The sequence below is a fragment of the Atractosteus spatula genome, chromosome 16 (genome assembly GCF_055471065.1).
Source record: "Atractosteus spatula isolate fAtrSpa1 chromosome 16, fAtrSpa1.hap1, whole genome shotgun sequence".
Classification (NCBI taxonomy): Eukaryota; Metazoa; Chordata; class Actinopteri; order Semionotiformes; family Lepisosteidae; genus Atractosteus; species Atractosteus spatula.
In genome coordinates, this window is record NC_142721.1 from 4,725,152 (window position 1) to 4,738,182 (window position 13,031).

The following is a 13,031-nucleotide window of genomic DNA, read 5'->3' on the forward strand; positions in this document are numbered from 1 at the left end:
TTGGCAGAATAAAAATAATCGTAAGCATAACAACAGGATTCCAACAACTCTGTTGTACTGTACAGTATGTGTCACGGATGTTAGAAAGGCATGCCGTGGAATGGCCAGGAGAGCAATAAAGACCCTATGCATAGCGGCAAAACGGGGGCTTGCCCAAGCTCAGGAGGTCAGACGATGTTGGGTAGAACCCGATGCCCTCAGGCCGCGGAGGAGACAACCTGGTGCTAGGCAGGTCTCAAGACATCTGAACCCTCAATGCTGAGCGAGCAGGAAAGGGTGACCCGGAAATATACAGGCACACACAAAGACAAACCGGAAGGACAAGCAAAGCACAGTGAAACTAGGAACAGGACAGAGTAGGAGCACCCTCTAGCTTTAGAGGGCGTTACAGTACCCCCCCCCACGTGCAGCTCCTGACGCCCCAAAAAACAAATGAGCTGCACAGCACTGGGGGGGAGGAGAAACCTCATTTAACTGAAAGGAAACCTCCTCCAGGGTAAAAACCTTTATGGAGTAGAGGAAGGGGGAGCCGGGCAGGGCTCCAGGGGAGCGAGACAAAAAAAACAGACAAAACCTGTAAAAAAGCACGCACAACAAAAATAAACCTGGGAGACCAGGGCAACAGACCACACGAAAAAGACTCACAACAGATAGGAACCAAGAGTCCAGGGAAACAGGGGTCACGTAGACCAGGGAAGAGGGAAACCAGAAAGTGAGAAAATCAAACACCAACAGTAAAAAAAGTAACAACAAAAAACCTGGGAACAAAAAAATAGAAAAACACTGCACATGGCAAAAAAAAAAAGTTCAACATTCTGTCACGAATGCCGGGAGCCACTTCCCGTGGAAAGCCAGGTATTCGAACATGGATGTCGGGAAGGCATACCACTGTATGACCTGCTCACAGGCATGGATGTCGGGAGTGGCATCCTGTAATTAGAATAGAATAGGAGCCATGGACTCCCAGAGGTTTCCTTTCAGTTAAATGAGGTTTTTCCTCCCCCCAGTGCTGTGCAGCTCATTTGTTTTTTGGGTGTGAGGAGCCAATCGTGAAGGAGGGGGGGGAGGGGTACTGTCATTAGAATTCATAAGAATCCTAATTTGATTAGAGTAATGAAAAAAGGCCCAAAGCGATGCAGGGGAACAAAAAACGCTGCTCGCAGGGTCAAGGTATGGCTCAGCATTCTGTCACGGATGTAGGAAAGGCATGGCCAGGAGAGCAATAAAGACCCTATGTGTAGCGGCAAAACGAAGGTTTGCCCGGACTCAGGAGGTCAGACGATGTCGGGTAGAAACCTATGCTTTCAGGCAGCGGAGGAGACGACCTGGTGCTAGGCAGGTCTCAAGACATCCAAACCCTCAATGCTGAGCGAGCAGGAAAGGATGACCCAGAAATATACAGGCACACACAAAGACAAACCGGAAGGACAAGCAAAGCACAGGGAAACTAGGAACAGGACAGAGTTGGAGTTCCCCCAAGCTGTAGAGGGCGAGACAGTATGTCCCCCTAATAATAATTTAGTGTTTCACAGCTTTGGCATATGACATTTTTTATTACACATTGTGAGCATTTTACAGAGTGTGCAATGAATTTTTAATTGTCAAAAAAGACATGATCTATAAAAAATAAGATTTAAAATTATTAGAATCTGCACCGTACAGTACCACACAGCAAGTTTTATTTTTTTACAGACGCAGCATTTTTAACTTTCTCCAAAGCGAAGCTTAAATATTATACTGTATAATACATTTTATAAGTCATTATGACACATTAATCTCACTTTTCTGTGATGATAAAATCAAATAAGACATCTTAAGATTTGTTCACTAAAATATATTTCTCAATATGCCAGGTTTGCAATTCAGAAAGTAAACTTGTAGAAAAACTAACTTTTCTAATTGGCAGCTCCTTTTTTAATTCTTTACTTCATCTTACATAATCACAAATTCACCACGATGCGGAACTTTCCCATGGTCTTGAAAACTACAATACATTCATGAGTCACAAAAATTCTGACAGATGATCAATCAAATACTCTTCAGTTGTGGGTTTGTATAAGAGTGCTAATTTGAGTATTTTTTAAGTTTAAACTCAAAAAACAACCTTTGCGGAAGTAACAGGATATTGCAACATGGGCCTGGAAATAATTGAAAGAGTGAGGTGTTTCACTGCCATTTTGAGCACAGTAGCATCAGTACACAGAGAAGCACACACATCAAACACATCAAAATGCAAATGGAGGAAAAGCCAGTGTGTTGCGCAATGCACTATCCCAGGATGTTGAGTGCATCCGTGAGAACACGCAGTTCATCCCTCGCAGATTCCAGCCCGCTCTTGATTTTCAGGGGATTGTCCAAAACCTCTATGCAGTAGGTGTATGGGTCAAACCTCACAGAAAATGGTCTCTTAATGCCTGCCACGTAAGCCCTGTAAGAGAGTGGTAAATTTACTGGTAATGTCAAAACAGTGGCTTAAGAAGCTGGAGATTAAGAACAGTTAAATCAATAACTGATGAGACTGCTCAATAACTGATCAGTATCTTATTAAAATCATCAGGAGGGTTGGATAGACCAAGAACCTGAGGAGCCTGCCTGCAGACAGAGACGTAGCGAGTGGTGATAACTCGGCGCCATTACCTGAGCTTCTCCTTGGCATCTGCAAAGCTCTCTGACACAAAGTACACTGGCTGGTACATCTGGTCCTGGTAGGGTTGGATGGCGGCAGCTTCTGGATCAAACTCTCTGAGCTCAGGCTCACTGGACAGAGAGTGCTGGCCACGAGAGATGAGCAGAAAAATCGTCACCTCAACCAAAAAGGCCACCACCTCACGTGGGCACATTGCTCCCGCCAGAAGACTGTTTGACGAACCTCAGAAAGTCACATCCAGCTTTTGTTTTATTAATTAATTTGGTACAGTATGCACCATGGTAAAGTCATCAAGGGACCGAGATGGGGCTTCATGGGGTGGCAATCTCAACTACAGTAGCACAAGTTGAGTGCTGTGGTCAGCCTGGGGAACTAGCCAACTGTGACTGAATTCCCCAAGCAATGGCATACAATTTCCTGAGAGCTGCTGAGGGTGGGGTGGGACGAGTCAGCCAGGCTGTCAGCAGGGTCTCCTGCTGCCTGTGATATCCGAAAAGACGAGTGGCCCAAAGGTGGAAGGATGGGGGGAGTCAAGATGTAAAAAACTCACAACCAGTTTTACCAGTTGGCTGTTATAAAATCAGGATTGGAAATTTCATATTTGTTAAAAAATAATTGTAATACTCTATAAAATCTGTTAATGCCAGGTGGGGGTAGAGATACATAAAGACTTTTGAAGTGTCAGACATGCTCTTTCGTCACAGTTTTCAATCCCTGGCACTCACCACAAGCTCTCCATATGATGACAGCAGTCCCGCTCCGTAGGCCTTGATGACCCCCCCCTGTTTGCAGAGTCCAAACTCCACAGTGAACCAGTACAGCTGGAAATGGAGATTTCAGACACACTAGGAACTCAAACTATACACAGTATAACAAAATATGATATGATATATCAAGTCCTTTTAAATATTTTTGATTGTGTTGCTAGATTAAATTGTAGTTTCAAAACCACAGGCATGTCTCTGTTAAAATTAATAGTTGAAGTCTTATGCCTGATAAAATGGTCTATTCTTGTTATCTGTACTAATTACTGTACATGTATAAATAACATGGTTAACACTGAGAAGGCACGCATCACTATTACTATGAAATGCGTTTTCTAAAAATCTGAACTATACGGCACTATTAATTTTAAGTTGTTTAAATAGTAATAAATTCTACTTGGTATCAAGCAGAGTCTTGTCTATGGTCTTCTCACTTTACTGTATAAAATACAGTTTCAATCCTTCAGTTCATAGCATGTTTGTAACATGGCTAATATATTGGAGAACTACGCCCTACACAGAGCAGAAACATGCATGCACAGTATACCTACTGTAGAAAGCTTTTCTATGTCTTCCTCTGAAGCTCCCAAAGACGCAAGGCCAATGTTCTGAAAAACAGAAGATCCAGTTTAGCTCCTCAACTGAGGTATTGCCATTTTTTTGGAGGGGTGCATCCATCAAACAGAGTAATGCAACTATTCAGATATTTCACATTCTTATGAGAAAGTGCCATTAAATAAGTAATCTCCTCCTAAAGATGAATTGCATCTAAAATGTAATGCATACTCAGGTAAATGTGATCCAGAGAGAGAGAAGTCTGATGTCACATATGTGACCAATCACACAGGGAAAACATTACCTGAGAGAACTGGGCGAATGTCTTGTCAGCTAGCATGGGGACATGGCCAAGGAGCTCATGTACGCAGTCTCTGCAAGGACATGAGATACATTCTGACCACCTGACATCTGACTTGTACAAACTAGGAACAGCAAATCAGCTCCACACACTGCTAGTAACTGTGTGTGATGGGACCAGGATCTCAGAAATGCAACATTATATAAAATAGCTCTGTCAAATTAAATACATACAAAATAGCGCACTGGTCAAACTCCAGTAAGTGTTGGGTGTGGGATTAATTGTTTCCCATTCTACTTCAAGTTCCAGGCTACTGAATTTAATTAATTACTCAGCCAATTGGAAATAGATGAAAAAAATAATGTGGATGAATTCTAGGATTCACCTGACAGACTCGAGGTGCACCAAACACAAAAGTACAGTAGTTACAGGAGCTGTCAAACAATTGGACAGAATAAGGAACCAGGTATGGAGGAACTGAAATCCCAACACTGAGGCCCTCTGGGACCCCAGTTTGATACCCTTGCATGGCATGATGCCTTCATGCTGAGTAAAGGCAGAAGCTCAAGTAGACTTCCAGGAAACTCACGGCTCTGGGGAATGCATGGGGGAGGAGGCATGGCGGATATACTGTGTGCACTGGAACACTCTGAATGCCAGGCTGGCCAGGAAGTCCCGGGCTGAGAGGAGACCTGCCACTGGACGAAGCTGGAACCCAGTCCTCTCTACAAAGAAGCAGGAAACAATCCTTTAAAACCCCCCCATGTGGCTTTCTCATCAACCACCGCAGTGGAGGGGCAATGAAGGGCTCACAGTGGTGGGGTAAACCACGATGTAGTGGATTGAGCATTTACAGCTGTCAGGAGCAGAGGGCTCTTTTGCAAAATGGACAAGGGAAGCAGAAAAGCTCATGACTCACTCCTGTCAACACAACCTCACTGAAATCAAGGCAATGAACCAGAAAATGTCCACTGCTCTATATTGGCTTACATACAGAAATTGGAAGTGTATAAAAGGACTGTCCAATGGAACTCTTGTTTGCTTTTCCCATAGAACATATACTGGCTGGGTTCTGTCTCTTTCATGTTATTCTACACCTGCAAGAAACACCTCTGCATAGAGTTTAGAAGGTCAGGAGAGCAGGAGAATAATAGAGCTGACAGAAAAACAGAGGGATTTTTTCCAGAGCTTTCCTGAAATCCCACAATCTAAATTTGAAAATCTTGTCAGGGAAATTTAAAAAGATGGAGTGGCAGAACATAATGCCAAAATTGAAATAATTTAAAATTAAGAGAAGATATATCAAATAAGACAGATCCAAACCACTGCTGCATATTCAGAAGAGTATTTGTCATAAATGGGAAGACATTGATCCCTGATTTTTCTCTTATCTTTTTGACTCTTTTTGCTGTGAAGACATGTTTAGAGTGCACCTTCAGAAATCTTGACACTTACTTATCAAACTTACTCAACACTTAAGCCATCTGACACTTACAGTATATGAATCAGCAGATGATTTAGTATGTCGGGACATTGCTTACTGTAGATTCAGAATCTTAATAAGTATTTTGTCCAAAAAGAAATCAATAGTGGATTGTTTGTTGTAGAAAATAATTTTTGAACAGACCACAGAGACACTCCAAAACTCTTGCTACACTTTCCACTATCTTCACTGTAACAGAACCCTGAACGGCACATCATAGTAAAGTTTATTGTTGAAGCCAAGAGGTATGGAAAGTGGGGTACTGCACCTTTGAGGAAACGCGACACATCCTCCAGCTGTGGAATGTTGTTCTCATTGTAGCCACAGTGTCTCTCCAGCAGCCTGAAGGCCTCCAGGTGTTCACTGCAGGCATGTGTGGAGTAAAGGTTCCGGAGAGTGGAGTACACTTCCTTCCTACAGAAACCAAGAGACGGAAAACTTCATCCCTTAACCGTTTTCCGTAAGAATTATTGGGAATATCTAAAAATGTTCAAGTACAATATTTTGGTAACTGAATTCTGCCAAAACAAAATCTCTGCTAATAATCTTAGGAAAGCAATAGGCTACACACCCTACACTGGAGGAAAAACAGTCATTTCTAAAGTCAAAGTTACTTTTTCCATGGTTTTTATTAAAGAAGAATTTTAAGAGAATGAGATGTACTGACCATGTGCCAATTTCTTCCTCTGTGTACTCTATCCTGGGTATGAGGTCACCGCTGTAAAAGACGAAAAAACCTGAAGCTTAATTTTATTTATAATGATGTACAGCAGATGCCAATATGATCTCAATTGATGAGCTCTTGATTTCTTATTAATAAAAAATTAAAGTAACCCCAGCCCACCACATTTGTTATTACAAGTTTTATTAACTTTACTCTCATACCTCTTCGCTGTGCCACTTTCTACTGTATATAAGATTAATTCAAAAGAACAGCAAAGGATATGTATGACTATAAATAACATGTTACATGTTAATAATAAGTAATACTACGCTCTGTGTTTTGTTTTGTTCTTGTGAAAATGAAATGTTGAACTTTTTCAAAGGGTGTACATGCAATTGTATTGTCCACCAAGACATTTGCAATTTCCCTGCCCACCAAGAAGATGACACAGTGCCTTTTGTTCTTTATAGGACAGAAGGAAATGTGTAGTGGAAATGCTGTTTCTCTGTACAGCCCATACAGTTCCCAGTTCAGCAAAGACATTAAAATAGCTTGCTCGGCCCACCCTCACTGTGCAGAAATATTTATGTTTTAAAGCATGCAACAGTTCCTTACTGCTTGTAATTGAAGGCAATTTCTCCAATCGTTTTTCTGCGCTGCCTGTATACAGGATCTGAGTATCCCTAAATAAAAGACCAAGAGTAGTGGTTCAAAGTCATTATGATCAGGATATTAATAAGGTTGGCATAAACAAAACAGCAGCATCATCTTCTTTTAGTTACAGTATGTTCAGATTTTTATTCAAGTATTGAGTTCATATTAATTTGTATTAGAACCACAAACACACAGTATTTCTTTACAACTAGCAAACAGTCCACTATCATTTTACTCACCGGGTGGTCTTGATCAAGATCAGGATCAAATTTTGTTACCAAATGATGGCATTTGTCCAGTTCTGCGATTTTCTTCGGGAACCAGTGAACTGAACAGGAGGAAAAAGTCAAAATACATAGCTTATATGCATACTACACGTACTGTATATATACATTGCGAAGACAGCAGGGACAGGGAAGTTGATAGCTTTGATGGCCTGAACCACATTCCCCAGAAAGTTTTTGGGGAAGAGTCTGGGGAAGAAGACCTCAGAAAAGGAGGTTCCTGAATGGAGCTGGGGGTCTAGGTGATGTCAGATCCTCTCTGGGAAGCTGAAGCATCCTGAGTAGACCTGGAGATTCTTTATGATGTTGAGTTCTTAAGTCAGGGAAAAGATTTGAGTTGAAGCTGGGAAGCAGCTTAGCTTCCCAGTGATATTGGTAGAGAGGGACCCGAAGTGAGTTATCAAGAAGCTCAAAGAGAAGCTACTGTAGGCTTTGTTTTGGATTTGTTTTGATTCGAGGAGGATTAGTAGAGTAAATATTGTAAATAAAAGAGGTCTTGTTTTGTATGTTACGTCAACTGTCTGTTTGTCTGTTTTCCTGGGACTCTTCCTGTAAAAAGATTGGTTTTTACTATGTTCCAAGTCCCTGGGGTTGGTAACACACTGTATACAGTACTGTATTCATAGCTTTCAGTGTCACGGAAGAGAAAAGGCTTCTCACATTTCTCCTCTTTGGTTGTTCTGACCTCTTCCGATATCCTTTTTACAGAGCTGATGAGCGTGCTGAGATCTGAAAGGTGCACCTCGCAGCGGACAAAGTATTCCAGTTCTCCCAGAGCGTCTTTGGGTTTTCTGCTGGGTCTGGTCTCGAGGTGATGAATTTTTGCTTCGAACGTCTGTCACACAAAAAAAGGAGACTAGATAATAACTGCTGAGCAATACAGAAGCAGCGAGGGAGAGATCCCAGAGTGATTTATTTGTTTAGATGCATCTTAACCCTCATTGTTTATATGTTTTCTTTTGTATATTTTATGTTATATATTACATATTCTTACGAGAAAAACAATGCTCGCGTATACATCGTTTTAAATAACGCGCACAGTCGAGACTGAAAGGGATTTTCTCAGATTAAAACCTGAATGAAGTATTTGCTGTGACAGTTAATAACAGGTATTTTTCCAAAGTCAAAGAAACATGTGCGTTTGTTGTTTTTGATCAATACCAAATGTCAATGGCAACGTCTTGCCCTCTGCGCTCTCCGTGGTGCTGAAACTTCATTTAAAAGTGAAGATACGCCCCTGGTTCAGATAAATTCACACACATATAAAAAATAATAATAACATCGCATTGATTTCTTATGTGAGTTTGCAATTGACAGTTCAAAGTACTTTATATATTGAAAAGGTTAAATACATTATCTGATTTGCCGCACATACAGGACAAACAATGCATTTCGCTATAAAACGCATCCTAAACAAATATTTCTGCAGTTTATAATAATATTTAATGAGCACACATTTAATCCAGAAGCTAATAAACAGCCGAACAATGCTTTCAAGCAAACGTGAAAGTACAAATGTTTTGTTTCACTTCCCTTAATAAGCGGAAGTAAAACACAGTTTCAAGTTTTAATTCAATTTAGCCCATGTTCTAATTTATTCCAACACCACTTCTTGCTCTCTGGGCCAGGAAAATTGATTTATTCGCAATAATTTGACAGTATAGATTGAATTAACTGAATGGTAACAGCATCTGATCCATGGCTGTCTGCAAAAGATTCCCCGAAGCAACGGTTTTAACATAGCAATGCTATTATTCCATTGTCTACTTTTATACCCTGTACACCTGGAGAGGATAAAATTGGATAAAGAAAAGAGCAGCATTAGTCTTTCCATCTCTGTAAGAGGAATATTTTTTTATCCCCCATTCTTATTATTTACCTCCTCGGTGCATTGAAGTTGGATCAGTTCCGTCAAATGTTTCTTGGCGTTTCCAACATTTAAATCTTAGTTGCAATAATTTTGACCAACACCATCGAGTTAACACGATTTCGGCTTGTATAAGCAAGTGTAACAATTATGTCCATAACATTCTAACTTCCATTCTAACAACCGTCCTTCGAGATATAGCAAAAGGGTCAGTCTAAATGTAACTGCGAAATGATTTGTAACGAAACACAAAGCGACAGATAACAGCCGTTTACGTTTTATTCAATTAAAATTAAAACAAGCGTAACACAGCTGTACAGGTGCCTTTGCATTTTTTTCATAGATCTATACTTCGTCGGGTTTCACAATGTACCCGGAAAGTTCCTTAGGTTTTCAGAATGTTATTGATTTGCACACTTAACGAGGTGTTGCCGAAACAAAAAGACTTGCAGTGCATCCGATCTGTTGAATTTTCATCTTAACCTCACACAAAAAAAGGGCACAACTGCATGGTCATGTTTCTGTGTAAGACATGCGCACATACTGCATACTGTATTCAGAATAAACGCACATACACTGGAGATATTCGCGAGAAAGATAGCCGCAACTGTATTTAGATTACGGGTGACTTCTTGTGCTTACCTCAAAAACCTTCAATGCGCGGGACAAGGCTGGAATTTTGGAATTCCTGAGAGTGAAGAACAAGTTCAGCATGGCTTTCCCATCCTCTTCCTCGAACACGATTTGGTCGCCGGAGTCCGACGACTCCGCGGCGGCGGTTGCGGCCGCTTCTCTCTCTTTCCTCGCATCTTCTATCAGGCTCTGCCGCCTGCCCACGAACTTGGGAGACTTTGAGACAAACACCGAAATAATCACGCACGCTGAGAGTTAGGAACCAAACGCGAGGAGCGAGGGGAGACAGGACATAAAGTACAGTACACTGCACATCAAAGCTGAGCGACAGCACTCACCTGCGAGGCTTAAGCGGAACCGCACTCTCCTACCGCGAACTGTGCGAATTGGACACATTTCACAAATCTCAAAGCCGTTTCTAAGAAGCTAGGATGGACTGCACGGAGCTACCTGCTTTACACGCTGAGCTTTGGCCATATCACATAGTTGCGCACACAGTAGTCACATTGAACCAACACATATAGTAGGTTAGAAATTCATGACCAGAGTTCCTTACATTAAATGTGGTGGGCTGGAAAGTTAAACATGCCAAATTAACCGTTGAACGAATCTGTTCTACAAGCCAAATGTACTATAATCTGTGAAATATCACTTTCCAAAATGCAATTAATAATTAAAAGCTTTGATAATACCTATCATATATAGCGCACATATTAACATTCCAGACGTCCCCTTTGCCCCAATATTGAGTACTTTAGTATAGAGCATTAATATAGTACAGAGTACTATATAGAAAGCCTAAACTTGAAGAAAACTGCCTAAACTCACAGCGAGATTAACAAACCAGCTACTTTCTTAGAAACACTAAGTCAATATTGCCCCCAGAATAATGAGTTATTTAATTCCGTTTTGGCGTGGAAAAGAATATAGGTCCAATCATTTGCTTTTGGGTCGGCGAAGGTGTCAAATTCTTACCGTCACGGATTCCACTTGTTTCGAGTCGAGTTCAGAGGCTGCCCTGCGGAAGCTTTTCGTTGAAGAAGTGGAGCTGTTGGAAATGGGCATCGCTAGTCTTTATGCTGGCTGTTCCCGGGCAGCAGTGCTTCCACACTAACTCCTCTTGCATGCGCTCCGACCCTCTCCCATATTTATAGAGGTCGTTTCTTTTTCCTGACGTCAATCCCCTCGATTTCCTTATCAACCAGCACAGCCTCTGTCACTCCTATTCCATTTAATTTAATTCATTCAATAGTTCGGGGACAAATATTATTTCCATCTTTTTTTTTTTCTCCAGTTACATCAGGAGCTGTACTTAACCAGGTCCAAATTTCAACATCTGCCCGCAGCAGAGTACCTGTGTGTGCTTCTCAAACGCGACCACGTTCACGAAAGGTCTTTAAGGGAGGCATGAAGCATGTGTGAGCTGAAGAAGAAGGAATCCTTTTTCTAAAATTAGGTTTTACACGATTTACATTAAACATTTAACACTATGAGAGGGATGATGACTGAAAGTAAATGTACGTGTGAACAATGGATCTGAATGTAAGAAGTGTACAAGGTATACTGTTAACAAACATAACAAGCGTATTCATGGTTATCTAATTAGAATGGTTCTACTGGACCTCATAAGGGGTCCAAAGGAAGCTGCTTGAAACACATCCCTTCAAGGGCAGGAGGGGAGGGGGTCATTGTTTTGAAAGCTGTTAATGACCAGAGTATCTCTGGCTATGACAAAATGAGTACCCAATGCCTGCTAAAAAGCACTGCTTTTTATACCTGTTCTTGGGTGTATTAGAAGTGTTTGTTGCAGGTCTCATAGGTTCAGTTGAAATTGCTAATGCCTTGGCTGCAGACTATTCCATCCCAAAGTGTTAGAAAACATGCCAGGGTAATATTGGTAGCAGGGAGGGAGTTTTGCAGCAAAATAAACCACAGTGCTCTCTGTTTTTACACAGTTGAAGCTTTGATTCCTTCCAGATAATAAAAAAGTGAACTTCCCAACCCTGAAGTACACAAATGAAGTACACAGTCCACAAGGTAAATGACACTGATTACAATGCAAGATGCAGTTTATCTGTTGCTTTCTGTTTATTTATGTACCTGCTCATTGCTGACATGTTAAGAGCTGAAAACAAAGGCTCAATTTTCTCAAATTAAGCCTTAATTAGCCCAATTCAATATTTTTGGAACCCTCTGCAAAATCCGATTTTTAAACCTGCATCTTGGTTTCCATTTCTGCAGTGACATCAAGTGGCATTTTACCCTGTGCAGAAAACACTCTGATAGTTAATATGAGGAAAACTTGATGCATGTGGCCCAAGGCATTAAGGCTAAAAGGATTAGAGACAGTCTTTGCTTTGAATGCTGCAACAGCTGGAATCCCTGCTTGAGCACCAAGGGTTATGTCTTTAGTGTACACAAGGAAAATGTTAAAGAGCACTGATGTTGCTGGAGGCTGGGAAACAAAAGAGTTGCATTTATTAGAAAGGACAGAGAAGCAGAAGGAGATAAAAGACTGGCATTAAGAAATACACCAAAAATATTCCACATGTCATTTCGATGTTCTGCATGAAATTCAGTTGAATCAACATCTTTCTTTTTTTAAATTTCACGAAATAAAAATGGAAAACACTGACTTTGACATTTATGCTATACTACGCAGCCAGGACCAGGGCTGAGTGAAATCCTGGCTGGCCGCAGTCTTCTGGTTTTTGATTCTATCTAGACTCTCAGTTACCTAATCAAATTCTTCTGTTTTTATGTCTAATTGGATAGGCATTCATTGTTTTTGTCTTTCTGAAAGATAGTTCAAAGATACTGTTGTGTCATATAAATGACAGAGTCCTTCTGTCTGTGAAAGAAGAGTCTTTAAATTTCGTATGCGTACAGGAGAGCAGCCTGCACTGGCCTGTCTCTCTGAACGGTTATAAAGTTAGTCCTTTTATATAGTGTAACAAACAAAGTTTGGTGTAGACAACACATAACGCAATATCCTAAACAAATTTTAACACACAATTTTCTTGAGCTGGGTTAACAGAAGAACAATTCTATACATGGTAAGTTTTCAGAAAAGAGCATACAGTATGTGGTCGTTTCATAAGCCGTTGTGCTCATGTTATTCATAGTCATCCTGAAACAACACAAATCCTGTGATGCTTGAAGGGGCTCAAAAATGAACA

The 13,031-nt window shown here is 40.9% G+C and overlaps 1 protein-coding gene across 1 annotated transcript; it reads right to left on the reverse strand.

The window, feature by feature from the left end:
- Positions 1-1,539: 1,539 nt before the first annotated feature.
- On the reverse strand, positions 1,540-10,917 carry th (tyrosine hydroxylase). The gene is made up of 13 exons (XM_088934726.1): positions 10,828-10,917; positions 9,862-10,068; positions 8,013-8,187; positions 7,308-7,396; positions 7,030-7,097; positions 6,418-6,468; positions 6,019-6,164; positions 4,857-4,992; positions 4,271-4,340; positions 3,963-4,019; positions 3,373-3,468; positions 2,638-2,771; positions 1,540-2,428 (listed from the first exon to the last, which is right to left on the reverse strand). The coding sequence occupies exons 1-13, from the start codon at positions 10,915-10,917 to the stop codon at positions 2,269-2,271; spliced, it is 1,479 nt and encodes a 492-aa protein (XP_088790852.1). The 3' UTR covers positions 1,540-2,268.
- Positions 10,918-13,031: the final 2,114 nt, after the last annotated feature.

Excerpts from the sequence above, each read along its gene's own strand:
- th (XM_088934726.1), bottom strand. The coding sequence starts at position 10,917 with ATGCCCATTTCCAACAGCTCCACTTCTTCAACGAAAAGCTTCCGCAGG. Across the intron at positions 7,098-7,307 it reads ATCTTGATCAAGACCACCCG|GGATACTCAGATCCTGTATA; the intron begins GTGAGTAAAATG and ends TCTTTTATTTAG. Across the intron at positions 4,993-6,018 it reads TGTGTCGCGTTTCCTCAAAG|AGAGGACTGGGTTCCAGCTT; the intron begins GTGCAGTACCCC and ends GCTTCTTTGTAG.